We start from the raw sequence: 27,721 nt of genomic DNA, 5'->3' as shown, positions 1-27,721 counted from the left end.
TATGCGGTCTTGGATCTGTGTGGAGGACGGTTGAACTTCATTAGTAGAAGGGATGGGAGTGAAGTACATTCAAAAAGTCAGGTACAATAAAAATTGAAGTAAAAATAAAATGATGTCCCTGTATATCATCTGAACACGGATAAAAGAGATTTAGAATTGTTGTAGAAAACAGTGCCACTTCGCATGTGTTTCCTAGGAAAACAAGACGTATGAGTAGGCCTAACATTACATGTACCGGTATCCGATTAACAGATTTGAAGTAGGGTATTTGAACCAGTAGCAATCGAAAGTTCGTAATTATTTCATAACTGTTATTGGAGTCATTGCTCACGAATCTGTACAAATATATAGAATGAATTTTGGGGGGGGGGGACACAATGGCCCAGCACTACATCTTACGATCTATTGAGCTAACACTGAAGCTAGGCGCATTCCCAAACCCACACCGGCTAACTACACTAAGATTCACTGGGCGTACAGACCGATTATATAGTCCTGACAGCTCAGCGACGCGAAAGAGAGGAGTAATAGGAGGAGTGGGGAAAGTTCCGGAGTAGAGATAGGGCGAGCGGTCGGTGAAGGCAAGGGAGTGAATAACCCAAACACCCCTTGGCGTAACTAAATGGACTCGCCTGTCCCACGCGCACATCTCCGGCGACTGTCAGGAGTAAATAATCGTACTGTACCTAGGTTTCGAGCAGGCAAACCTCCCTCGTGTCTAAGCAAGCCCCCTCCGTGCGTCGCCAGCCGGTGATAGGAGAATGCTATGGAATGATGACGGAATGGAGAAATGGTGACGGAATGATATAGATTCCTAATATGGGAAAAAACGGGAGAACCCTGAGAAAAACCCCTAAATGCGACCTTGTCCGCCACAAGTGTAACTATGCATTCTTCAATGAAAAATCCCAGACACTACCGGGACTCGAATCCAGGCCGCCTGCGTGACAGACCGGAGGTCTGACCACTCAGCCACCGCAGAGGTTGTACAAATACAAAAGAAAAAAAAAACATGAATTTTCGTTTTATGCTTCCAGTTTTACAGAGTGAGTTGTACGTAACTGAACTGCAAGCTGCAGCTGACTAGTGCAAAGTAAAGTATTAAAAGTGAAACAATATTACTGAAAAAGGGTAAGTTAGGGCCCACATTTTTATTGTGTAGTTATAAATGTGAGTAACATGTTTGTAGAAATGAAGTTTACAGTCAAAGAATATACCAAGATATTTGACACAATCAGTTCACTTAATTTTATTTTGACGTAGACTAATATAAGTATATTATTATAGTCGAATTTGGTAAAAGAAGCTCTCGTAGTGACAATTACACACTAACATTTGTTTCAGATACATTTATTTCATATCTTTCTCAACGGTCTACATTACGATAAAGTCTATGTCTCGCTGGAAAGATTGTCAATCTAGAATATATTTTATTGTGCAAAAAAGTATAAGTAGTTACAAATAAACTATTTGCAATGGCGACTTTAGGATAGTGTCGCGGCGATAAGAAAATAGAGAGAGAATAGCTATTTGTTATTAAAAGTTACATATTTATCGTCGTTAAATAATCGTAATCGGAATAAACTTTATGGACAGCTTTCTCCAAGCATGCCTGCGCACGCACCTTTAAGGGAAGAGCAATAGCTTGTCTTGCCATGTCACACTCGTATTAAAATTAGTGCTGTCGATCGATCAAAATATTTAATTGATTAACTATTTGAATTTAATTGATTAATCGATCAATTACTTACTAACATATTTATTATGAGGCTTATAATTTATTGTGTCAATTTCTCCGGAAATTTTTGAGACAAACATAAACAAGAAAAAGTATGAAGACTCACCTAGTTAATATTGCTTCATCTTTGATTTTAAACATGTGAGTGCATTCACATGCTCCGAATTAATTGCCGCTCTAAGTTTAGTAACAATGTTTCCTGCATCACTAAACACGAAAAAACTTTTTTTCTGTCAAGCACTTCTCCACGATCATTCAATTTAAATCCAAACGATTCACCGAGTTTACCTCTCAAATTCTCATATGACATAATGAAGTTTACACTTTTCACAGACCACAGAAAACTGCCTTTTTATGAAACTAAACACACAACCGTCATATACGAACTCAGTATAGAAACTGCAAGCACCTGCAAACTACAGCGGTCGAAACAGAAGACTGGCTCCTGTTGTAATCCGAATTACCAGATTTTAGAAAAAGAGGTTACGCTCTCACTTGCACACAGTGTAGACATGGCTATTTTATAAGGAATGAGAGGGACGAATCCCAGAAAAGTATGTATTTCATACGCTAGGAAGATGAGCTGACATCAAAATGGAAGTTTTCTTGGAAAATCATAAAACTTAATAAGGGTTTCGCATTGTGTTTCAATTTTAAATACAGGTAGACTAGGTCACTGTCCTTATATCTCCATCTCTTTCTGAAGTGTTTGTGCAAAGATTTTTCCTACGATACCTGATTTACAGTTAGAAAATAACAATATTATTGTGTTTTTAAGTAAGCAATTTCCGAGAGAGAAATATTGTCGGAATTTTTAGTTTGTATTAACAAAATAATAATATTAACCATAACCGATTAATTTTATTCGACTAGATTATTCGATTAAATATTTTTGATCGATTAATCTTACAACAGAAATTGATCGATTAATCGATTAAATCCAACACTAATTAAAACGTTCCTTGTAGAATGTGATGTTCGCGAACATAAAACGTTGTTTGAACTGGTTATCGCACCACTGGAAAATAGGGAAATGTCCCCATGTGCTTAATATCACGAATTATATTCCTGATGAAGGTGTGAGCAGCATATTTATCATATTCCGTATGAATTCATTATATAGCGTTGGCGTAGGATAGATATATACAAACGTCCCTCAAACAATGCAACTGCCGTAAAAATGGTAACTTCCTTGTGGCACAAATATTCACTCTGAATTGCATTTCGTGGCAGGAAAGTAAAATTCTCTTCCTAATAAACCTACAGAACTACTGATTTCAGTGTGACATTGTTGTTCTACAATCCTTCAAAATATTGTTTTGCATACCATTAATAAAAGTTTGTTTTAAAATGAGGAAAATAACGTAACAAGTTTATCAGAAGAGCCTTGATTTGTACATTTGATTGCGAAACACAAGGTTTTCAGAGACAGTCTGTCAGTTTCCAATCTATTTCATACATGATCTGCAACTCTTCTTCTGGCGGTGAACATTTCTCAATACTCTTAGAACAAATCTGACAGGCGCCAGTCACTGTGCGATTGTGTCAGCTAATGTTAAGATCATTGTTAATTATGAAAATTTAATTGGTAACTTGAGGCCCCTCTCATTTAATGTTCCTATTATTAGTCCAAACATTTTCTTGCTATGGCATGACCACATTCCTGGGTGTATTGTTTCTGAGGGAGACGTGGTTCGACCATTATGCAGAAAAATAAAAATAAATGGGATACTCATATTCTGCTTTAAGATTTTATACGTCCCTTGCATGGTGATGGACATGAATCGTTTCTGGATTTTGTCATCTTTCCGTAACTATGCTTTATGAATATGAAGTGTTTAACGCGAGATGTTTGCCAACTTACACCATCCCGTTGGAGGTACTGTATTATTTTCAGTGCAGGGAGTGTGATCTGTTATCTACTGTTTCTTGTAATGATGAAGGAGAATATCGAAACTACTTCCCGTTGTTTTCGAGGACTCAAATACAATATTTTAGCAACATGTTTCACTGCTATTCCCAGTGTTTGCAGAAATTCGTACCTCTTGCGTTATTGCAGCACTTGGCGATGATACAACTCCAACTTGCTCCAGATTTTTCAATTCACGATCCTTCTTCACGTTAACATTAAAATTTCTCACAATGTGATTTTAATTATCTGTGGTCTGTCCCAGGAATCTATGGACTAATTTCGCGCATTTGGGGGCGGAGTCTATCTGTGCCGGAGTGTATTGCGGGCAGCTCGAGTCCGCTAAGGGATAAGATACTCGTGGTAGAAGATAGAGTTTAGATAGAAATTATTCCCTCTCTGCAAGCGATTGGTAGCTTCGTTCAACCAACACCTCTCCCAAGAGCGATCATTGGCCCTAGCCCTCCCATATACCACTTGCACAGAGGTCTTATTTCGTCTTTCTACTTCACAGATACCTGGGATGGACCATATTATCATTTAATGGTGCTTAATTTTAAAACAGCAATTTATAATTATAATTTTAAAATAAACGTGTCATAATTCAATGTAGGCTAGACTTAGGAATCCATAGATCATGTTAAGTCGTATACGGTCATAGCAACTTAAAAATGTTTATGATATTTACAATTTATCTAGGCATAGATGCAAGTCAAAAGTATTAATTCTTTCGCTGAAATTGGTGATTCTGGAGATAGCTTTCCTTCAGATATCGAAGAAGCAGCTTCAACTTTTATTTCATCACTTTTACGAGAAAAATCAAGAGAAAAATATGAATTTGCGTATGAGCGCTTACTGAAATGGGGCGGGGGTAAAAAAGTAGATAATATTACAAATGACAAGGTTTTTCTATCTCATTTTGAGCATTCATCTGAATCTTATAAACCTTCGCCTCTGTGGGGATATACCTATTATTCCATGTTGCAGAGTATGATATCCATTAAAACCAGCATCAATATTATTAAATACACTATTTCATTGCGTGTATAAAAGAAAAGGCGCCTGATATAGAAGAGAGAAATTTAACATTTTTACTGAACAAGAACTGGATGAGTGTCCATGTCTTGTGCTGTCTCAGGCGTGATCTTGCGTCATGCTAATCCAGGCATATCCGCATGTGTGAACTGAGAGTTGTTTACCGCACTCAGTGTGGTAATGAGTTTGTTACTGTGAATTTTTACGCATGATATACGAGAGAATTAAATTGCATCGGAAGAAGTGAATAACTGCAGTTTAATATCATGCAATGAATGTTAAATCATGCATTCCACATACCTTGATCTGTCGTCCAGGGTCGGTAACCGATTACGTCCAACTACCACGTCAATTTCTTTTTGCATCTTCTCCTGCACTTCTGGATGGTGCAGCAAATGTACAATCGTAAAGTTAAGTGTTGCGGTCACCGTAGTTGAGGCGGGGAAAAGGTAATCAAGACCTACTACCCTCAGCTGTTCCTCTGCAACATACCAACTTTCATAGATTGAAGGCACAACAATTTGCTCACTGGGTTCTCACCACACAGACTGAGGTTTGATCAGATATTTTGGTACTGATGAAGGACAAAACGAATGTGGAATAAATTTATTCTAAGTACGTCGCTTTCTCTTGTCTGTCTATCCACCCACACATTCCTTTCATCCACCGAATTACCGATCCATTTATAATAACTATTTACCTACCTTTATCCATCTATCTAATTAGCTAGCTGCTTACTTATCTCTCTGGCTACCTACCGGTCTATTTGTTTTATTGTCGAAAGCCTTATTCCTGTGAAAGCCAGTTTTATGCTTGTTGAGTACGCGATAGAAAATCTCTGTTCAAACGTTGAATGGTGAACACATTTTTCGATCTAGAGATTTTTTATTTCAAAATTCACTTAAAAATAACTGAAAATAAGTAAGTAAAAACGTTACGTAAAGCAGAATATAGCATAGTTTACATTAATTAATTTCATGAGTAACGTACTTACCCGTGAAACTGGTAGGCTCATCTACATTCTCGTATTTCTTCATCTCCATTAGGAATTTGTCCGTGAAATCACGTATGAAGTCCTCAGAATATGTAGCCATGTGTTCCTTTACCGCATCCTGCAACACTCATAAGCAGGCTTAGGATCCGAGACAACTTAAGAATAAAGTGAAGTTACAGTGCAACGGAGTACAGATGGAGTGAGGTGGCGCGTTGAGTTTTGTTTACCTGTGCGTTAGTGTACAATCCGGTTCGTGATCAGAGGAACAATATTCTTCCGTCTCTCCCTGCGAAACGAACTCAGGCCATTATAGTGCATTTTCAATCCATAGTGAACAGTTTTTTGGAACTAGTCGCAAGTATGTACATGGTTGTTCATTGTAACGCTAACGCCTTCAATGTCGCCGAGGGACATGAAAACTTGTGAGGTATGTATCCCACTTCATTTTCCACCGTCACTAGATTGTACTGTTAACAGTAGAATATAACGCAGCACATTGCCGTCGTTGTTTACATTCACAGTATGTCTGTCTACTATGTTCAAGGGAGTCTATAGTCAAGTTGTGCGTATAATGGTTGTTAAAGTGCCCCGGATCCTAAGCCTGCTCATTATACTCCTTACTTTTCCGTTAGTGGAGGTTTATGTGTTATTTTTCATCTCTTTTAACATACATACTCTGAACGTTTTATCAACAAGATAATATACAACGGAAAAGCACAAATTTTCTATGTGGTGAAACACAGCCCAACCTGTTACTCTTTAACCAGTGAGTGTACAATGACAGCCTTAATTTCCTTTTTGTGTCATTTTTTTGGGTTTTAAGAAATATTTACGTGAATTAAAATTCTGGACACAAGATCTTCGTATTATTTTATGCATTGTGTTTTATTCTAAAGAATTCTAGAAGGCCACCAAACAATAGGCTACCGGACAACAAAGTGAAGAAATGCGTTGGATTGGTCATATCTTTAAATAGTCACAAGGAAATGTTTGCTAGAGTGGAACTCTCAGGACTTTTACGCCACAATGGTATAGCGAAAGACGAATGAAAAAGAATTTAAAATATAAAAATACATGGGAACAAAAAAAGTACAATCGCAGAAAAAACACGGATGGAAAATATTCGTAGAGACAGGCATTCCACCTAGAGGCTAAAAGCCAGGTTATGAACCGACTAAACAGGAAATAGTTGGATGGGCGAGAGGAAAGTGCGAGTTAGTACTGTGCAGTGATGACACGTTGAGTGTGCGGGGTAGAGGGAGGATGGAGAACGGAGCTTTTCATTGGACCTCACGTTAAAATGTCGTCTGCTAACGAAAATCTGGCAACGAGGTCACGGAGACAGTATAGCCAAACTTCCCAGCCCATTTGCATTACCACGTGCATTACGAGTCGCATTTCGTACCAGCGTCATAGCTCGTGCTTTCTTAAAACAGTAATTTTAATTACTAATATTGTTGATAGTGTTATCGAGAACTATATACAGTAGTACTTGAATAGGATAATAAATTCTCCCGAGTGCTAAGATATAAAATGGAAGCGGGTTTTTAAGTCTGGAGAGAGAGAGAGAGAGAAATGATTTTGTCTGTATACAAGCGTTACCCATAAAAAACGTGTAAATGGTGGCATCACATCGGTAGAAGAAGCAGGGCGGCAAACGGCTGAGGCACTGCTTGTGACTTACTTAACTGTTCTGGTTTCCATATTGTGTGTACTATAAATTAATAGTAGACCTAATAGTGTCCGAATACTCTTATTTATCTATTTATTTACTTACTTATTTATTTATTTTAAACAATGGCTCAGTCGGCTCGAGTTTTCCTTTTAGATTTGTATATTTGCTTATTGATATATTATGTGAAGTAATAATAATAATAATAATAATAATAATAATAATAATAATAATAATAATAATAATAATAGAATATACTCTTGCATGACTCAATCAATATAAATATAAAATTAAGATCATATCCTTTGATTTATTATTATTGATGTACAAAAATAGCTAGATAGTAAATTCGATTATAACGGCAACTCAAAATAAAAATTACTATAATATATCTTGATATATTTTGTTAACACTATATTATTATTGTTATTATCATTATTATTATTATTATTATTATTATTATTATTATTATTATTATTATTATTATTAGTGAATCATTGTTCATTCAATCGTTCAACGGAAATGTTTGAATTCGTTACATACTTCTTTATTATATGTATTAATAATTGAAAACATATCGGTGACAAACGCTGAACACACTTTGAATCTCGCGCCACTATGTGGCAACAGAGCTTTGAAAGAGAGCAACAGAACATTGCTTCCGGTTTAGTCGGTTCATAACCTGGCTTTTAGTTATAGGAGATGAAGGAAACAAAGTAAGTATACATTTTTTATGTTAAAGGACAAGATTAATACAACAATTTTAAACCGCATTTTTGCTACACTTTCCTACGGGTTTCAAACAAAATATTAGCTTTATAGATAGGCCTATACTGCTACTTCTAGGATAAGTACTGATAATGAACAGTCCAGAATAGGCCTACATAGTTTAGGAGAAAATGTTCTACACAACTGAAATATAGACAAGTAGACACAGATTACATACCGAAAATAAAATGTTTGAAATATCAAATATTGTCTTTATTTACAGAAAATGATAGATTTGAAAGAGAGAAAGAAAGACAAAATTATTCCTATTCTTGCTATATGGAACGCCTAGACTTATTTCTAATATGTGGAAGCCACGGCCGTGAGATGGAATACAATGCCTCTTAGTATGTGTAGATAGGTGTTGGTGAGAGGTAGATATTTAGACCAAGACTTCCCAAGGGATGTAGCGTCAAAAGAGACGCATGAATATATGTCCTAAAATTAAGGACGAATTTTAAATATACAACAATGCTCTGTCGAATAATATACTTTCATACAGCCTTTGCAGTTTGACAGAAAAGTGAAAGCAAGCATGCTTGAGTTAGGAATAGAGTAGACATGTCATGTGATATTTCTGTTTAATGGTACCGTTGTAAATACAGTATCTTCATAACATGCAGTGGACATCACTTGCATTGTGTTTGTCATGCGATGTGTCCTTCGCCATAATTCAGTGCTAACTACAAACCCAGCGAATGGATTTTATTCCCGGTAGGAAAATGAATATGCATTTGTGGCATAAGAGTCTTATGTGCGGATTTGTGGCTTACAGTGCTAACGCGCTGGTCTTTCATCCAGGCGACATGAGTTCGGTTCCCGTTCAGGTCTAGATGGAATTTGTGGTGGAAAAAACAGACTTTATAGAGGGTTTTCTCAGGATACTGCCGTTTCCCTCTTTCATTCCGCCAACACTCTGCACCTCTCCCTCATTTCATTTATAATCTGTAACAGTCAAAATAGGGCCACGAAAGAGAGTCCGCCTATCAGCGTCGGATTGACGAATGTCATGTGGATCATCCTCGAACTTACGCAATCATATAGGGCAGGCACGGGCACGGTAGGGGAAGTAGGAAGGGCACACGAAGAGTGGGGAGCTTGGAAACGGGTTTCTTACTGTTCTCCAACCAGGAGATCAACCGTGAAAGGAATGTGCTTACTATTGCATTATCTATTGGAGCGAAGTAGATAGATAATATTACCGTTATAACGACAGTTTAAAAACCATGCGCTCTCCTGCATATGTTATTTCCTCTTTGGAGAGATTAAAAGACCAGGAGATTAACAGTGATCTAATTTTGTAACTAGGGTAGTATCAATATGTGTGTATCAATGTTATTGTTTGTGCTGTGAGAGCTAGCCAATACAGATACGAGTACCCATGTGTGTGACCTTATGATATCTTATGACATCAACATTCATTCACAGCATTACCCCGCTTCGTCTCAGTCCCCAAAGACTTTCTCGTGGTTGGAGTACAGTAGAGAGAGAGAGAGAATACCATTACAAGCAGTGGTGGGTCATAATATCGCTCACGACGTTTTGTATTAACACTTATTTCAAGCATAAATAAGATATATTTATGAAATGGTGTATTGTTACATATAACAGAATAATTACCTATATGTTCTTAGCAGTAAGTAATTGTAAGGTAAATGAGTAAAAAAAAATACACTGTCTACCAAAACGTAATTGGGCACTGTTTTTGCCCCTTTAGAACCTCGTGGTACCACCTCTTGTTGCTATAACAGCAGCCACCCTGTCAGGCATGCTCTCCACTATTTTTTGTAGGATATCCACTGGAATGCGTCGCCATTCCTCTTGCAATATGACACTCAGTTGGACAATGGAAGTCCAACAGAATAATTACCTATATGTTCTTAGCAGTAAGTAATTGTAAGGTAAATGAGTAAAAAAAAATACACTGTCTACCAAAACGTAATTGGGCACTGTTTTTGCCCCTTTAGAACCTCGTGGTACCACCTCTTGTTGCTATAACAGCAGCCACCCTGTCAGGCATGCTCTCCACTATTTTTTTGTAGGATATCCACTGGAATGCGTCGCCATTCCTCTTGCAACATGGCACTCAGTTGGACAATGGAAGTTGACCCCATGTTTCGGCGGCTACTATGCAGTGGCATGCAGACAATAATGTTCACCGGTTGGACTGGTCTGCACAAAGTCCTGATCTCAATCCCATTGAGACCTTTGGGACGAATTGAACCGGCGATTGAGGTCTCGGGAGATGCGCCAACTTCCATTGTCCAACTAAGTGCTATATTGCAAGAGGAATGGCGACGCATTCCAGTGGATATCCTACATAAACTAGTGCAGAGCATGCCTGAGAGGCTGGCAGTTGTTATAGCAACAAGAGATGGTACAACAAGGTTCTAAAGAGGCAAAGCAGTGCCCAATTACTTTTTGGTAAATAGTGTATATACGAGTATGTGAAAATTTTTTAACTTAGGCCTATATTGTATGGTAGGTTCCAACACATGTCAATTCAAACATCCCTGAAGAACTGAGAAATTATGAAATACCCCTCAAGAGGCAATAAACTACTTTAAGTTAGAAAATTGATAAATTTGGTCCATTCCTTCCATTGTAAACATAATACCTTGCAAGCCCTTCTAGCGTATCATAATATCCATAAAGTGTGTATCATAATAGCCCTTCTCATTCATACATCAATTAAGTACTGCTTGACTATTCAACATTCACAGCTTTTTTAGACAAAAATTAAGCTGACACTATTCTGAGTAAAAAGAAAATTTAAACATATTTCTATCATTATTGATTCATGAGGAGTAACAAAGGTAACTGAGTAGGTACCACATCAAAGTTTTTTTCAAGAAACAAAACTGCCTTTTCTTTTAATACGTTTATGAGACTGATAATATTTATTTAAACTTTGTTCAAAATTTTTCCTTAAAGAGCATAATATGTACCTCCATAATAACAGTTTTAAACATTTTCAAACTGAGCCTTTGGTACATTTTTAAAGTCTGTATCAAATTAGCCCGACTTTTTTATTGCATTATATTTAATAGAAAAATGTATGTCGTAATGTGAAGATGCGTTTAATTGATATCGAGAGGCAAGAGATTGAACTCCAATGTTCGGAAAAGTCCTCACTACATTTACAATCAGATCTCATGCTTAACTGGGGAAGGTGTGACTACATAAATTCTTGTAACAAAAACAGTAGAGCAAGTTTAGCGTGGCTAAGATTGGGGTATTATATTACTCCTACTTGACTCTACTATCTTCGTACTCATCCAGGGTTTTTAACTGATACTTCAGTACTGAGAGAACCAAGTTTTATTTACGGAAGACAGTTTGAGATATGAACTGGTTAAAACGGTAAAAAGAGGATGTTTCCTCCCGACTATTTCGGTACAGATTATGAATTGTATCTCTCCATCGCTATATTGTAATATTATTTATATGTCTAGTGTAATTATTTCACTAATGCCAAGAATGATTAATTTTGTGTAGTCGCTCAATAAAGTAATAAATGAACAAAAAAACTCTATCGGATATTTACGTTTGTGTAAGAATTGTCCGCAGTACTAAGACAAGGATTCAGACTTCGTACAAATGAAGACATACTCGTATGTACGAGTACGAAAAGTACTTTAAAATTATAATAGAAGATGCTTACCTTTACGTATATGAGCATGTTCCCCGTGGATTCAATGAGATCTGTGTATCCAAAATATTTGGGAGCGATGTGCTTCAACCAGGGAGTAAGACCAACGGCATTTCCGGTGGCATCGAGGGCCCTCTGGAAGCGCATAGCTTGCCGAGCGAAGAACCGAAGTTTGGCATGATCCTTGACAGGAAAACGCTGTCCGGTAATTATGAACCATATTGGGTTGAAGAACACATTGTAGAAAAGATCAGGCAGGCGAACAAAACCGTTCTTGAAAATTTCCTGCAACATGAGACATTTTGTGATATATGAATAGTGCTATGAAATATTTTTAGAGACAATAGTCATTTTATAGTATAATGATGAAATGCTGCTACTCTGTGTGTATCGAATACAGAATCCAGATTTGAGAAGTTACTTTTATAAAAAACGAGCACATTTATTTATAGTAATGTCACAAGAGTTCTGAGATTTATTAGGACTGTTCCGATTATCTGCTGAAATCATAATTTAATTATATGTATTTTATAATATAATAATTATAAGTAACTTCATTAATACATTAATTAAATGAACAACTGTTGAAAATGCAATTATCAAATCTGAATGAAGGAGTGTTATTTTCTTTAGATAGCCTACAGTGGACATGGAATTAGAAGATGAAGATATGTGGAATTAGGATTTCGCACTTTATTTAGTACTTCATCGTTACATTAATGGATTCATGCTCATCGATTTACGGGAAAACAGTTGGCTCTACCGACGTCTCATTATTTTTACATTAATCATCGACACACTGATTTTGTCCAATAAATGTGATAGAAGTTTGTGCGTTAATCTTGAAAAGTTGCTTGTTGTTTATTGTAACTCAAATTATGTACGTGAAGTTGTGGATGAATAAGTACAAGTGAAACAAGTCTATAGAACAGAGAAACTACTTTTCCAGTGTACTTTGTTAAGTTACTTATGCTCTTATGGATGTTTACTGTATGAATTATGGGTGATTTAATATAATAGTATAATGATGAAATACTTCAAGAAAATATCTCCTGAAGAGGAAAGAATATTAGGCCTACCATGATGAAATTTGACTAAGAAGTCTCTTTTATTACAAAGCGTATTTTGTAACTTTAAAATATTGCTAGGGAATATCAGTATTTTCCTAGAATTCTCCACTTTTTATGTTGTCAGATATGATTTTGACTGCCGTTCACTTTTATTTTTATAAAACAAATTTTATTAGTAAGATTCGTTTTTTTTTATATATTTACTTACAGTATGTAGACTTTATTCACTGTCACTTTTGCCTGACAAGTCGCTGACCTCTTCTTTTCTATTTTCCTGGTAGAACGGAGCGCTTTCATATTGGTAGTAGGGGTGGCGAAGCTTCAGGGTAGGCAGGGTAAGCTTTCCCAAACATTTTCGAAGAAGGGACAAGATCAATTTAGAATTTAGTTAATTAAAAACAGGAGCGTTTCCGCGTTTCGTTTATCTTTAGCGACGCAAAGCAAGGCCTAGATCACCATGCCTTCGGCCCAGCTTACCCAAAATTTTTGTCACGCTTAGCTACTTTTTATCCCTGCTATAAAACTATTTTCATCTTCACAATTCATTTCACTTTGGAATATCCTAATAATAGTTTCTGCTTTCGAGAGAATGTCTTGTAGAGACACGATTAATTGTTCGTAATTGAAAAGTTTATTTCTAAAGTGTCGTAACTCCATGAAATACAAAACCTCAGAAATCACAGTTTTTTATTTTCCTGTAACTAAATTCAGGTATGATTATGAATATACTGTAATATAACGTCGGACTCGATAGGGTAGTCAGTATAGCGCTGGCCTTCTATGCTCGAGGTTGTGGGTTCGATCCCGGCCTAGGTCGGTGACATTTAAGTGTGTTTAAATGCGACCGACTCATGTCAGTAGATTTACTGGTATGTGAAAGAACTCCTGTGGGACAAAATTCCGACACACCAGCGCGACGCTGATATAACCTCTGCAGTTGCGAGCGTCGTTAAATAAACCATAATTTAAATTTTTTATGCAATGTAACGGGTTTCTCATGTGCGAACCAACTCGCGGTCTCGGGCGTTGCTCGGAAAGCATTAGCTTGGCAGGAAGGCAGCACTCACTGATTGCGCAGCTGGCGGCCTTGCCCGTTTCTCTTAACAAGATTGGTCTCGCAGGCGACTTAGATTTAAACAGTGCGTATCACTCGTTCAGTTTTGTTTTCTGTGTGATTAAGTACACGTTTGTTCATTCTTATTGTGTGTAATTTCGTTCACTATGTTATACACTTGGGAGCAACGAGTGTTTATTGTGTTAAACTATTCAAGAGCAGAGCCGTATGTGGAATGTCAGCTTGCTGTTATACAGAAATTTCCCGGCGTACATGTTCCCAATAAATCGACGGTATGCAAATTACTAAAAAAAAATTAAAGAAACTGGATCTGTGTTAAACATAAAGAAAACTAAAAATCAAGCGTTCTAACAGAGAAAAAATTAGACGAGATAGGGGCGACCTTAGAAAGAGGTCCGAGAAAATCGTTGGCTTGTTTAGCATTTCAGTGATTGTGATTTCAACAATTTCGACAGCCGAAATTCGTCACGTGTTTAATAACGTGTTCAAAAAGTATCAGGCTTCTCTAGCAGCAAAGGGACATCATTTTGAGGTGATAAAAACAAAAGAAAGTAGGGTAAACTGTATAGTGATTGACCACTTAAGCTAATGAATAATAAAACAATGAAATAGCGGAAAACAGTGGTAACTTATTGAGAGAATTTTAAAGGCATTGGGTCAAGTGAAGATTCAGAAACAAATCAAAATCAATAAACAAAAGAAAAAATAAAATTTTAATGCAAAGATAAATTAAATAAACACAACAAGTCCACTTTTACAGTTATTGACCGTCTACTGCACAGTTATTGACCACACGCTTATTAGTGATTGACCGTCTACTGCACAGTTATTGGCCATACGCTTATTAGTGATTGAACAACACATTTTCACAATTTTCACTTTTTTCTTGTCTGTTTCGTTTCTCTTCTTCTGATCTTTCTCATTAAGAACTATTCGCCACCGGCGTAGCTCTGTCGGCAAAGGTGTTTGCCTGCCGATCCGAAGTTTCGTTCGGGCGCGGGTTCAATTCCACCTTGGGCTGATTACCTGGTTGGGTTTTTCCGAGGTTTTGCCCAACCGTAAGGCAAATTTCAGGTAATCTATGACGAATCCTCGGCCTCATCTCGCCAAATACCATCTCGCTATCATCAATCCCATCGACGCTAAATAACCTCATAGTTGATACAGTGTCGTTAAATAACCAAGTTAAAAAAATAAGAAAAGAACTCTTCTCGCTGCCTTTTATTTCATTTCTTATTCGCTTCCTTCCTTCTCTTGCCTCTTCTTCCATTTTTCTCTTTTGTGCCTTATCAGAAGCAAGTGTGTGTCATTTCTCTGATGTTATTACAAATGGCTTCACCCAGCACTGGACGAGGACCAAAGAACACTTTTCCTTCAACGGGATATTTGCTTCTGGACGCTAAGGTTGCTTTTAGGACACCAAACTTCTTGGCAGCTTCATTTAAATCAAATCCACTGTGGACAGGTTCTGTAGCGTTTCGTAAAGCTTCCCCTGTATAATGCACTTTACCTGGCTTAGGCATTATAATATAGTATCAGTCCTGTAAAAATCCCCATCATTTAACCGATAACATATATAGAATTGGAGCAAATTGGTCATTATTCTAACAAATAATTTATGAACGACCAATCACTGTAGTTTGCGGCCATTCACTTTATAGTGATTGACCACGGGGCATTTTTATGTCATATAAAAACTTTAACAAAATAATATTCTGTGGACGGAAACCTTATACCTTTTCTCACACTGTGAGCGTAAAAACGAGCACCAGAATTTATGTATCCTTTGCAGAATAAATAAATTATTGGATGCATTATTCTTAGCAATTTCTCTAGTTACTTACACTTGTTTAGGTTCAGTTGCATTTCCAATCGATTTCAGTCCTCTCAGACAACAGACACTAACTCAGTGGGATGAACAGCGACAACTAACCACAAATAAGGGTTGCTACTAGAGGTATATGCAGCAAAAAGTGAAATCACGATCGTGGTTTATTCACAATATACTTGAAAAAAGGAAGCGGTCAATTACCGTATACTGGTCAATAACTACCTAGTTTACCCTATATAAAGATTAGAAGAAATAAAGTACTCTAATACAATAAAATAGGTATTAATTGACTTACTAAAATTATATTTCACTAATGTTAGCTTCACTAAAACGTTTGAATGGAGCCGCCATTTTCAATTGACTATCTACATAGGAAACAAATGACGATCGCAAAGCATGTTTTTTAGTACCGTAAAGAATTTGAATTTTGAAATGTTGACAAACAAATAAACAAATGCTAGGAAAGTGATAAAAACAAACAAATGCTAGGGAAGCGATAAAAACAAACAAATGCTAGGGAAGTGATAAAATTGTAGCGATTGGTGGAAATAGTTCTTTCTTAGTACTGTTTCATTGGTCAAAAGTGGTATGGTGTAGTAAAAGTGTAATAGTCACATCAATTATTTTTTTACTTTATAATTACTGAGACATTTTTATATTTATGTTCAACGGTGTTTATGTTTCTAAATACAAAATAAATACGTATATGTTAATAAAGCTTTTTTTCATTTTGTAAATCTATCGTGACGTCTCTCAGTTCTTTACATGACCTCCCCCCCCCCCCAAGGGTTTGCGAGCACCACTTTGAGAACCACTCCTCTAATAGAACCGATAATAACTGAGAATAAGATAACAATTCATTTGAATATATTTGTCCTTTGTTGATATGTAGTATTTAACTTCAGCCAAGTGGAATTTATTAGTATCCTATTAAAATAAACAAATAAAACTAATGTTAAGATAATACATTATTATCCATACATTTAATTCAAGATTATTTGGTCTGCATTAGAAAAATATAAAATTTACCGTGTATTAAGATGTGACATGCACTTGTAAAAATATTGCATCAATGAATGGAACATATCATCTGAATAACCTGCTGAACATTTCCGGAACACAAATTTAAATAAATTGTTGCTTATACTAAAATTTTCTGTAAGTTTAATAAAGTAATTATTTGTCAGGTATGCATTGTGTTGTATGTGTAACGTCCAACAACGATACATATCAATTGAGTACTGATTTAATAGTAACAGCTTAACCTTATCCTCTCGCTGTCCATTGAGCAGATCCAACATGTCCTGCATCTCCTCTTGTCCGATGCCTTCCAGTTGAGGGAACCTTCTTCCAAATCCATAGTCTCGCATATGCCTCAAAGAGAAACGTCTCTGCTGTACCCAAAATACTTCATCTGTGAAGATGACCCCTGAAAAATTTTGTTTCGTCCGTTTTAGAATGTCCTCCGATGATTCAAGTCAAACCACATCAAATCAATCACTAAGAATGGCCAAGATGAACGATCTCTATCTCATATATACCGGTTAACCGTAAGTAATGTCATTAATTCTGGTGGATGATTCCTTTAGTAAAGGGAAATAAAAAGTCAAATAACGTTTTGCTGCGTTTTGAATAATTTTCCAGAAAAATGTACATTTTAAAATTTGTGAATTACGAGATCGTGTAACGCTGTGTAATCAGCAGGGCAAGGGATTTGGAGTACTATAAAGTATTGGTGAAATACTGTATATACAGCCAAAGTAGTTATGAACTTGAACCGAGCTACTTCACTGATCAAGCAGGAATACAGTTCAGTCAATGAAAATTACACGCAACGTGTTGCGAAATTATTTAAGAACCTGCACAGTACTTGTTCCGCCAGAGTATAAACAACTAAACATTAAGCAGTGCAGTTGTGTTCAAGTGTGTGTCAGCAGTTCGTGCACTTTTATTACAGAGATATGACGAATAATAACACAAGTACTGTGTATACAAAATTAAGAGCACGTATTTCTGAATTTGATGGTGTGTTTGTTATTTAAAACAATAAACTATTCTGCAAATTTTGTAAAAGTTATATGCCAGGTTTTAGGAGTTTAACGTAAAGCGCCATGTAAGTACTATTAAACACAAACGTGCTTATGATGACAAATTTATTTCTGAGACTCGATTTACACTGCCTCGGCTGCTGCGCGACTCGCCAATTCGTGCCTTAAGTCCCCCCCCCCTCCCCTGCGTATCGCTAGATGACGTCACCCACTCCAACTCAAGGTTATGGTGGATACATTGACCCTTCGTCTGTCAGTCACCTTATACTTCATTGGAATTTGTCGTGTAGTGTAGAAATAAAATTATAGGCGCGACAAAACTCGTCTGAAAATATGTCGGTCAACGTTTCGTAATGGCATCCTAGCACTGGACCGAACTTATAGACATATTCACATCACAACAGTGGATATATAGGATATATATATATACAGGCGCGGATACAAGGGGGGGGGTCTGGGGGGCTATAGACCCCCTATCATTTCAAAGACTTTTTTTATTTAAAATGTACAAAGCATTATTTTTTTATTCATATAACTTCTATGATTTCTTCACTCTCTAAACTTCATATTATTTTGCTATTTTACTTTGACATACAAACTCTCTTTACAGTTCGCAGTGAATAGATCAGGTAAGTGGTCGCATTCCTTAGGGGTCGTTACCATGGGCTTTAACAATAGCTCGGACTTCGGAACGGAAATCTAACGGTAACCACCTCTACCACACTGTAGCTAGGCTGCTACCAATATCTTTGTTATCGTAGTTTACAATAGCCACTACATTCGACTTCTGAATTGAGACGAGAAGTGATCAGTCTGCACAGGTGAATTATTTAGTGTAACAGTTATAAGAAATTATAAAATGTCGAAACATTAGTTTCAAACAAATATCTTACAATTTTTCAAGAAGGCGTGTGGTGAAGTGAAAGAAAAGTGCAATACGGATGACAATGATACAACTGATGAAGAAAAGTGTATGCCTGTTAATACCGTAACAGGGAATCGGTTATGTGCGGTGAAAGTGATGACGCTAGTTCGACGACTCATAATGTATTAGATATTGGTTGCTTAGTGGAAAAATAAATATGCAGTGACGAGATAAAATACAAAGCTCTAACAAATCCATGGGTTCCAGACGAAAAATATCCATTTCCGAGGACACTAGAATCGGGACAGTCTAGACAATTTCAGCATGCGTGGCTTAAAAGATTTCCATGGCTCTCTTACAGTAAGAAGGATGAAGGTGCGTTCTGTCACGTGTGCGTTTTATTCGGAACTAAAGAGGGAGGGCGAAGCAAACTTACGTTACACAATTTAGTTACGAAACCTCTAAGAAAATTCAAAAAGGCCTCTGAAATATTCAGGAGACATTCAGAGAACAGTTATAACAAAACTGCTCTCTTAAAATGTGACAACTTTAAACGAGTGTTTGAAGGTAAGGTAGAGAACGTTCTGGTTCAGTTGAATAATGAAGTATTACAAACAATGCGCGAAAACAGGATGAAATTTGTCCCAATAGTAAAAACAATTATTTTGTGCGGCCGACAAAATATTCCATTACGAGGACACAGGGATGATGGTGCGATTGACTTGGAAAGCGAAAATCAAAACGAAGGTAATTCCAAGGAGCTTCTTAAATATCGCGTTGATGCCGGTGATCAGATTCTGCATATTCATCTTAAAGATGCCCCAAAAAAACTCTTCTCTAACAAGTAAAACAACGCAAAACGATCTCATAAACTGCTGTGGCACCATTATTGAAAAGAAAATTGTTGAAGAGGTTAACCAAAGTAAAACATCCCAGACGACTTCAGCTTCGTTAAACTGTAAGTAACATTTAATCGACTTTCCATTCCAGTCACCATTTCCTTAAAATTAGAACTAACTGAAGACTTAGAACCTAAGAGTGACAATATTGTTGTGGTTTATTTATTTGTTTTTAATCCCATTGTTCTGTGTAGTGATTATACTACTGTATTCATATGTTAATTGAGGGGTTGGTGCAAGAAAGGCACTTCTCTCAAATGCAAGTTTAGAGAAAATTGATGTTGGAAACTCAAACCGTAATAATGTTATCTATGCATGCCTTTACATTTTGTGTACCGGTACTCCTGACCTCTATAATTACAGTATTGAACTACAACTTTGTGATCATATGCATAACAGATCAGAGATCACAATAAAGCGTTTTACTCAAAAAGGGCACATCCTCTAAAATGCCCTTCTTGCACCCAGCCCCTCAATTATTATTAGCCCCCCCCCCTATTATTAAATTCTAGATCCGCGCCTGTATATATATATATATATATATATATATGCAGGCCAATATATTTATTTAAATTATGTAATACATTCCATATGTGCGAATCTAGAAATGCATATAAGCCTAGAGTGTTAGTTGGGAGGCCGGAGGGAATAAGACCTTTGGGGAGCCCGAGACGTAGATAGGAGGATAATATTAAAATGGATTTGAGGGAGGTGGGATATGATGGTAGAGACTGGATTAATCTTGCTCAGGACAGAGACCGAGGGCGGAAATGAACCTCCGGGTTCCTTAAAAGCTATAAGTAAGTAAGTAAGTAAGTAAGTAAGTAAGTAAGTAAGTAAGTAAGTAAGTAAGTAAGTAAGTAAGTAAGTAAGTAAGTAAGTATATTCATTTTTTCTCAAATAATTTTGTAGCAAGTTGCGTGTAATTTTCCATGACTGAACTGTACTTCTGCTTTAGGCCTATTAATGCAGTAGCTCGGTTCCAGTTCACTAAACTTTGGGCTATACTCGTATATACTACGTTTCACCATTATCTTATAGTACTCCAAATCCCTTATCCTGGTAATCAGTATGGAGCGCACGTGAGTCTGTGTTGCTCTGATCAACCCCTTCATCTGGCTTGTTATGAAGAGGGAAGTGGAAGGTTATTGCTATGTGCATTGTTTTTAAACTCACAAGAAGAAATACAGATGATATACCGATTATTTTTCTGATTAAACTGTGTTAGAGAGCGGAGAATGAACACTGCTCATTTCACGTTAAATAAAATCTTGGAAAATGTAAAATAAACTACAATCTAATTTGTATTAGATGTTCAGAAAATACATACAATAAGATACGGTTATTTCAAAATAAATTGAAAAGATTAAGAAATGTTTCTACTATCCCATTTCAATCGAATATTATAGAGAACATAAACAATAATGATGCGTATGTCACGATCACGTTATATAAAAAAATTAAAATATAAACTCTAAAGAAAAAAATAAAAACACTATTTGCTTACTTTACATTAAACGAATTGAATTAAAAATATTATTTTTAAACTCTTCGGTTTAATTTTAATCAAGTATTCGGCGAACACAGACAATAAGAAAAGCATATTTTACGTTATGCAAATCTAATTGAAGCGTCGGCTGGAACAACGTTGTAAGTTACAAAATTTTCATTCGGTGTGTTTCCGTGTAATAATGTTGTATGTCATGTTACCTTGCTATACTCTTTGGCTTGCAACTGTTCATCAATGCAGTACCGTACGTGAAATTTGTCCACTCAAAAGTTTGCTACCCTATAAGAACAACGTTGTACGTGTGCACATTTTTGCAGCTCCTGTAAATTTTACTAAATGTAACTTATAACAGAATAGTTTTATTAACATTTTCTGTTTGTGAAGGTGCCTTGGGTTTATCTATTTTGGTTTCTATAATTCGTAGATAGTTGTTCCAGCCGACGCGACGTTTCAATTAATGATTAAAAAAATTTCCGTTTTTTTGTACTACAAGCATTTTCTTCAGCCAGTTAGAAATAGTTCCCTCCCACTTCAATTTTTAAAGTAGTAACAGGCAAACATACATACAAGAAATCAAATTTCCCGTAAACGTAATTGTGTGTCTAATGTTTACATTTCTCTTTGCCTCATCCGTCTCTCGCATTACGCTAGCTGCATAGGCCTATGTCCAGGCAATAACCTTTACAGGGTTGTCAGAGAACATCAAGTTTTAAAATTCCCTTGCAGAACGAAGACTTACTTTTGTTGAGATCAAATTTCGGCACATTTATAAAACAAAACTAAAATTCTTTCAATAATTTATTATTATTATTATTATTATTATTATTACTATTATTATTATTATTATTATACACTGCTCTCTTAAACTAATTGAACATATCGGAAATTAATTCAATACCTTTCAAAAATACGCTATGAAATGCTTCATATTTTTTTTTCTCGAAAAGAAAGTAAAAGCGAGCAAAATAATATTAAAGTTTTTTGTTTAAACTTTCTTAAAGAATAACCTCTTGGAATTAATTGAATTACTTACGGTTCTCCCTGCATATATATGTCTATGTGTGTGTGTGTGTGTGTGTGTGCTTGTGTGGTTCCAGATGAAAGAGGTTTGAGAGAGGATTAAGTTTGTTCATTTTGGCTGATTGGGAAAGTATGACACTCCAAATACTGTAATATATATCGGGTGTTTCAGAATTAAACCGAAGAAATCTAAGGGATTGTGGAAGGATGATAGGTAAGCATTTTGAGATAGAAAACTGGGATTCTGCAAGAGCTTAACTTCTTATTTCGTAAGCACAAGAAGAATGACCAGCAACTAATGAAGTCCTCATATTTGTTAATGAATAATATTGCTATTGTGTCACATAATGTAATAATAATAATGATTTATTTTAACTGGCAGAGTTAAGGCCGTAAGGCCTTCTCTTCCACTCAACCAGCAAAAGTATACATATATATGTATGAATTTACAAAGAATTCAATTCAACAATTTGATTTAGATAAGAGTTAGGCATTCATATCACGAATTACTTGCCCCTGCCACTTCATACAGCGCTCTTTTTCTCGCGAGTAACAACAGACATTGAAACTTCACCAGAGTTATCTATATGCGTGAACATCTTAGTGTTCTGGGAGTCGTAGATGAGAAGGAAGCAAAACTCGACAAGTAGGCCTAGAAACTTAAAATTTACAAAGTGTCTAAAAATTAAAACAAAATTTCTAGCTAACTAAAAAGAAATAATTGTATTGAATAATTCTAATGCTCTTTACGGTTGAACATTGTCATACTCGAAATTTATTTCTGACTGAACAAATCCAAGACATTTCTTATGGTTTTACTGTCGTACTTCGTTCTTTATACAATCCATATTCGGCCTATTGATTTCTTATTTAGTAATCTTTACAAGTACTTTTATGTGCAGCATTGTTCGAGTACACTTCTTACTACGTCCTAAGAGTTATTTTTTATGGAATGACCTCATTCCCGTTAGTATGCCCTCGAAGTAACTCTCACCCAGGTTCTTGTCATATGTCCTTTCCCCAATGACGGACAGTTTCACCCTGCCCTGGAACTCGGGTCGCAACAGCACCTCCCGTATCAGTTCATAGCTGTTCACCACAACCGTTGGATAGGGGCCTAAATGCAGACCTAGTATCTTTGTGCAGTACTTCTCAGCCAACTTATGGAATCCAATGTGAGTAAACTTGAAGTTGTTCAGCAACACCAGGAAGTAGGACCCCCATATAGGCAAGCGAGGCGGACCTGTAAAATAAATATGATTTAAATCATTTGAGTAGGCCATTGACAAAAACATCTAAGAGTGTATATACCTTTCACTTGACGATACGATATGTCAGAGGAAGAACAATTGTTTGTAAAGGCCTACATCTAAAGTCTGATTAGTGGAATATGTAGCTAATCCGCGATGTTTGCAATGAGGGGGGAATGGAATATATCCTGGCGTAGTTGCCTCATAAGTGGTGCCATGTTGGTATCACTTGTGGGGTTCAAACCTATCTTCGGACAGTTGACTAAACAACAACATGTATAAAATTCGTACCCCTGAATTCCTTTGCTCCTTGGTTACGAATTGAACATTTTAAACATATGCAACAACAGTTACATTTAGGTTGGTGATACTTAATCACTCATTTAAAGTTTGTGTGACAGCAACCTGTATATTTTTGTGTGGCTTTACTTTGTTTATAGTGTTTTTTTCTCTCTCTTTATTTCTTGAGTAGCTTTACTTTGTATATTATAGTGTATTTTTTTCTGTTTATTTCTATTATTGTATTTGTATTCCTGGTGTTGTGGAAGAGAAGGCCTGATGGCCTTAACTACACCAGAATAAATAAATAAATAAATAAATAAATAAATAAATAAATAATAAATAAATAAGTTCGTAGCATTTTTGTTTCGCGTGTTGGTACTCCGGTTGCTATAGGTTTATGTATCGATTGTCATTTTTTATTTGAAGTTCAATTGTTGTGCTTGAGTTTACATATTAAAGTTTTCATTTTTGCAGATAGTGAGTGGAGCCGTGGACGCTATAAAATGGGGTATCAAGTGGAGAAAGTGGAACATTGGCGACATATTCTTCTTTTTGGATTCAATAGAGGGACGAAAGGAGCGAAGGCGACCAGAAACATTTGCGCCGTATATGGAGACAATGCTATCGGAGAGAGCATGGCAAGAAAATGGTTTTATCGTTTTAAGGAGAGTCTTTTTGACATTAGTGAAACTCCACGTTCAGCAAGACCTTTGGGGGTTTGATGAAGACCGTTTAAACACATTCATCCACAGTGATCCACATCAGTGTACCCGAGTACTGGTAAATGTGATGAACTGTGACCATTCCACCATCATCGACATTTGCATTCAATGGGCAGAGTTAAAAAATCAGGTTTATGGGTACTGCATGTTCTAAGCCAAAACCACAAAAATCAGCGTGTGGCCATATGTACATCTTTGCTTGCTCGTCATCGATTGGCTCGTGAACAACATTGAACATTCCTATCCAGTATCATTACTGGTGACGATAAATGGTGTCTTTAGCTAATATAAGGAAAAGAGAGGAATGGCTGAGCCCGAAAAAAAAGCAACTCCCCGTACAAACGCAAGCGCGCATCTACAAAAGATAATGTTATGCATCTGGTGGAACTGCGAGGGTGTGCTGTACTACGAATTGCTTCCCCGAGGTGTAACCACCCCCTGCCAAGTTTTATTGCCACCAACTGAGACGTCTTGCACACGAAATCCAAGAAAAAGACCAACAAGACTGCGTGAAGTGATACTACTGTACGATAACGCATGACCGCACTCTGCTAACCTGACATAAAACATTATCCAGGAGTTGGGTTGACAAGTCATTCTGCACCCAACTTATTCACCTGATCTTGCGTTTTCAGATTTTCATCTTTTCCGCTCTCTAGCGAACAACTTCAAGGAACTTCCTTTCCGGATGAAAATGCGCTCCGAACATGGCTTGGCGATTTCTTTAACTCAAAACCACGCGATTTCTACAAGCGTGGAATCGAAAAACTACTCCAATGTTGGCAGACTGTTGTTAATAGTGAAGGAGAATATTGTTGATGACTATTAATTTCTCTCTTATGTGTATCTGATGTGTTTAATAAGCTTATGAAAAAACGCTACGAACTTATGCACCAACCTAATACCATAAAAATCGAGAAAAAAGTTAATCAAGTTCCGAGAGAAGTTAAATCGCTATTGTGGTCAATTGCAACTGAAGTTATATCCATCAGTCGACTTACAATATTGCAAAAACAGCTAAATTATTATGAGAAAATGGCAATCTCAAACTTCAATTGCAAAAGTAGCTACATCCTTTTTTGTATAATCATCAGTTAAATTTATTTTCATGTCAATAAAATTATATGGCATTTGTAAATACGTGACTAGGAGAAAATAATATGTTGACTAAACTGAAAAACAGCTGTGTATTATTAATATAGTAGCCTAGTTCTGTATCAACAGATTCGAGTTCATTAATTTATTGTATTTGCCTTTTCGAAGTCTAGCTGTTATTTTTCTGATTATTCTTAGCTAATTTATTAGTTTTACTTTCAGAATAATGATGGATGAGGATATTAATAAAATGATAGAGGGTGAAAATAATATGAGAAACTATACATTTTTCCCTCTAGCAAAAAAAAAAAAAATTGAGTTACTTATTTTCTTTATCTGATGCGGTTCAAATGACAGTGATTCCAGTTATAAGCCGGTGAATTAGGGTTCTATTATTCTGTCGGGGATGTGACTATTTCCCTTCCGCGGTGCTGGGTATGCTCTTGTTCTCCTTTATTTTAAGTGGCTGTCTGATGCCATATTGTCCGTTTGAGCCACGAAACCCGATACCGGCACTTTTGAAGTCATTCATTTAATCTGTTTCATTGGGTTGGTATAGAAATTTATATTGACAGTCACAGCTGTAACTTCTTTTTGTAACAGTTACCATCAATGTAACTTATTTATAACATTGTCTCTCCTAGTTTTCTGTCACCGTAACGATATTGGGTGAGTAATTATCATTTACTGCGAAAACATTAACTGGTAGCTACCTGATCGATACCCAAAAATTCACATACCAGTACCAAATAGGTGTATTTTGGAAGTACGATAAATATGACCAAATAGGGATGCCATACGTTAAACACTCCAACAATGAAACTGTTCCCATAGCAACCAAACTCTTTATATGAAATAAATGAAACTAAAGAAATGACTAAATAAGATACCAGCCTTTCAGAAGAAAATAATGTTGACATTTTAAAAATGTTGGAAATGGTGTCACACCCTGTACAATATTGGCTCAAATTTTTGTTTCTTTTTTGCAAAAATTTCCTTTCAAAATATTAAATTTGACATGTCCGATCATTTAAAAAAATGAGTTAATTTTACTTTTATTGCATTATCCCTTACTTATGAAAAACCCTGTATATTAATAAATAAATATTAAATATCAGTCTAATACTTAGGATTACTCGATTCTCTGAATTGTAGTTGAACACTCCATAGGCACTCATATTTGCGATAATCTTTAATAAAGCTAATCGTACTTGCTGCCATGGTCCACCATTACCAATCAAAACAATTTCAGTTTGTTCACAGCCACCTAGAACAATCAGCTGCTCGCTACATACTACTGTTGAACGAAATAACAGACAAGATATCCACTGGCGATGGATAGCTTTCAATTGCTCCACACGCGCTCTCATTTAAAGAAAAAAAAAAAGGCATCCATAATTGAATGCGTGAAGTTGGAAGAAAAGTTGAACCGTGTAGATGCACCTTTAAACATATCGATCATCCGCAACTGCTGATTCAAGTTAAGAAACGGCATAAGTTGTCTTACGGATTTTGGTTTCTGACCCACTTAGGTATGTTCCTAATAATACTTAATGAAACGACAATATAATGCGGAACATGGTAAAGGAATTACGTTTTGCGTAATGTGTACAAATAGACTCATTTGTAGAAGGCGAATCTATGTTACATTGTCCCTGAAGTTGAGTATGCATGGACTGTATTGCTACTGTTCGCGTCGCGTACGTCGTGTCGCGTCTAACTTGTTTCGTTTTCTAACCGCGCACAGATCCGCCCTCTACTCACTTGTTCATGGAGAGCGCTCTCAGAAAATTAATGAGTAATATCCATGTCCCAGGTAGGACTGAAATTTAGACGTCAAATTTAATTGCGTGTGAAGTTGATTTTAATGTGCTTTACCTGGTGGAAAATTTGGTGGCCGTTGCTTGGAGAACCTGTACAAGTAGATCAGTAATAGAGTGGAGATAACTAAAAGTAGCAGTGCGGACAGCATCCTTAAGACTTCCTTCGAGTTCTGCCGCTGTCTGGAGACTGCGGACACAGCAACATCAAAACATCTGAAATCTGAATAGCCGAACAACTAAACGGGGGTAAGGAGTCAATGACCCCCTGGTAATATGCTACTACTGTTCGCCTTTCTAATGTGAAATGAAACTACACAAAGATAAAGGTCAATAAATGTTATCAGAAACTTAAATGTACGACACTAATGCTGATATACACATCTATTATTTCTATTTGTAATCATGGCGACCCATATTTATGTCCAACTTTTTATTCGTTTATCACAAGTAAATGAATTATTAT

General features: G+C 36.3%; 1 protein-coding gene across 1 annotated transcript in view; it reads right to left on the bottom strand.

Annotated features, from left to right (window-relative positions):
• LOC138700028 (probable cytochrome P450 304a1) overlaps nucleotides 1–27,470 on the bottom strand; it is a 38,421-nt gene extending 10,951 nt beyond the window's left edge. The window contains exons 1-6 of the mRNA XM_069826319.1: nucleotides 27,314–27,470; nucleotides 23,081–23,329; nucleotides 17,010–17,173; nucleotides 11,781–12,053; nucleotides 5,677–5,794; nucleotides 4,983–5,163 (exon numbers count right to left, since the gene is read on the bottom strand). Coding sequence (XP_069682420.1) covers nucleotides 4,983–5,163; nucleotides 5,677–5,794; nucleotides 11,781–12,053; nucleotides 17,010–17,173; nucleotides 23,081–23,329; nucleotides 27,314–27,407 — 1,079 coding nt within the window. The 5' untranslated portion in view covers nucleotides 27,408–27,470. The remainder of the gene's footprint in view (nucleotides 1–4,982; nucleotides 5,164–5,676; nucleotides 5,795–11,780; nucleotides 12,054–17,009; nucleotides 17,174–23,080; nucleotides 23,330–27,313) is intronic.
• Nucleotides 27,471–27,721: the final 251 nt, after the last annotated feature.

The sequence above is a fragment of the Periplaneta americana genome, chromosome 5 (assembly GCF_040183065.1).
Source record: "Periplaneta americana isolate PAMFEO1 chromosome 5, P.americana_PAMFEO1_priV1, whole genome shotgun sequence".
NCBI classification, from domain to species: domain Eukaryota; kingdom Metazoa; phylum Arthropoda; class Insecta; order Blattodea; family Blattidae; genus Periplaneta; species Periplaneta americana.
This window is presented reverse-complemented; position numbering and strand designations above follow the sequence as displayed.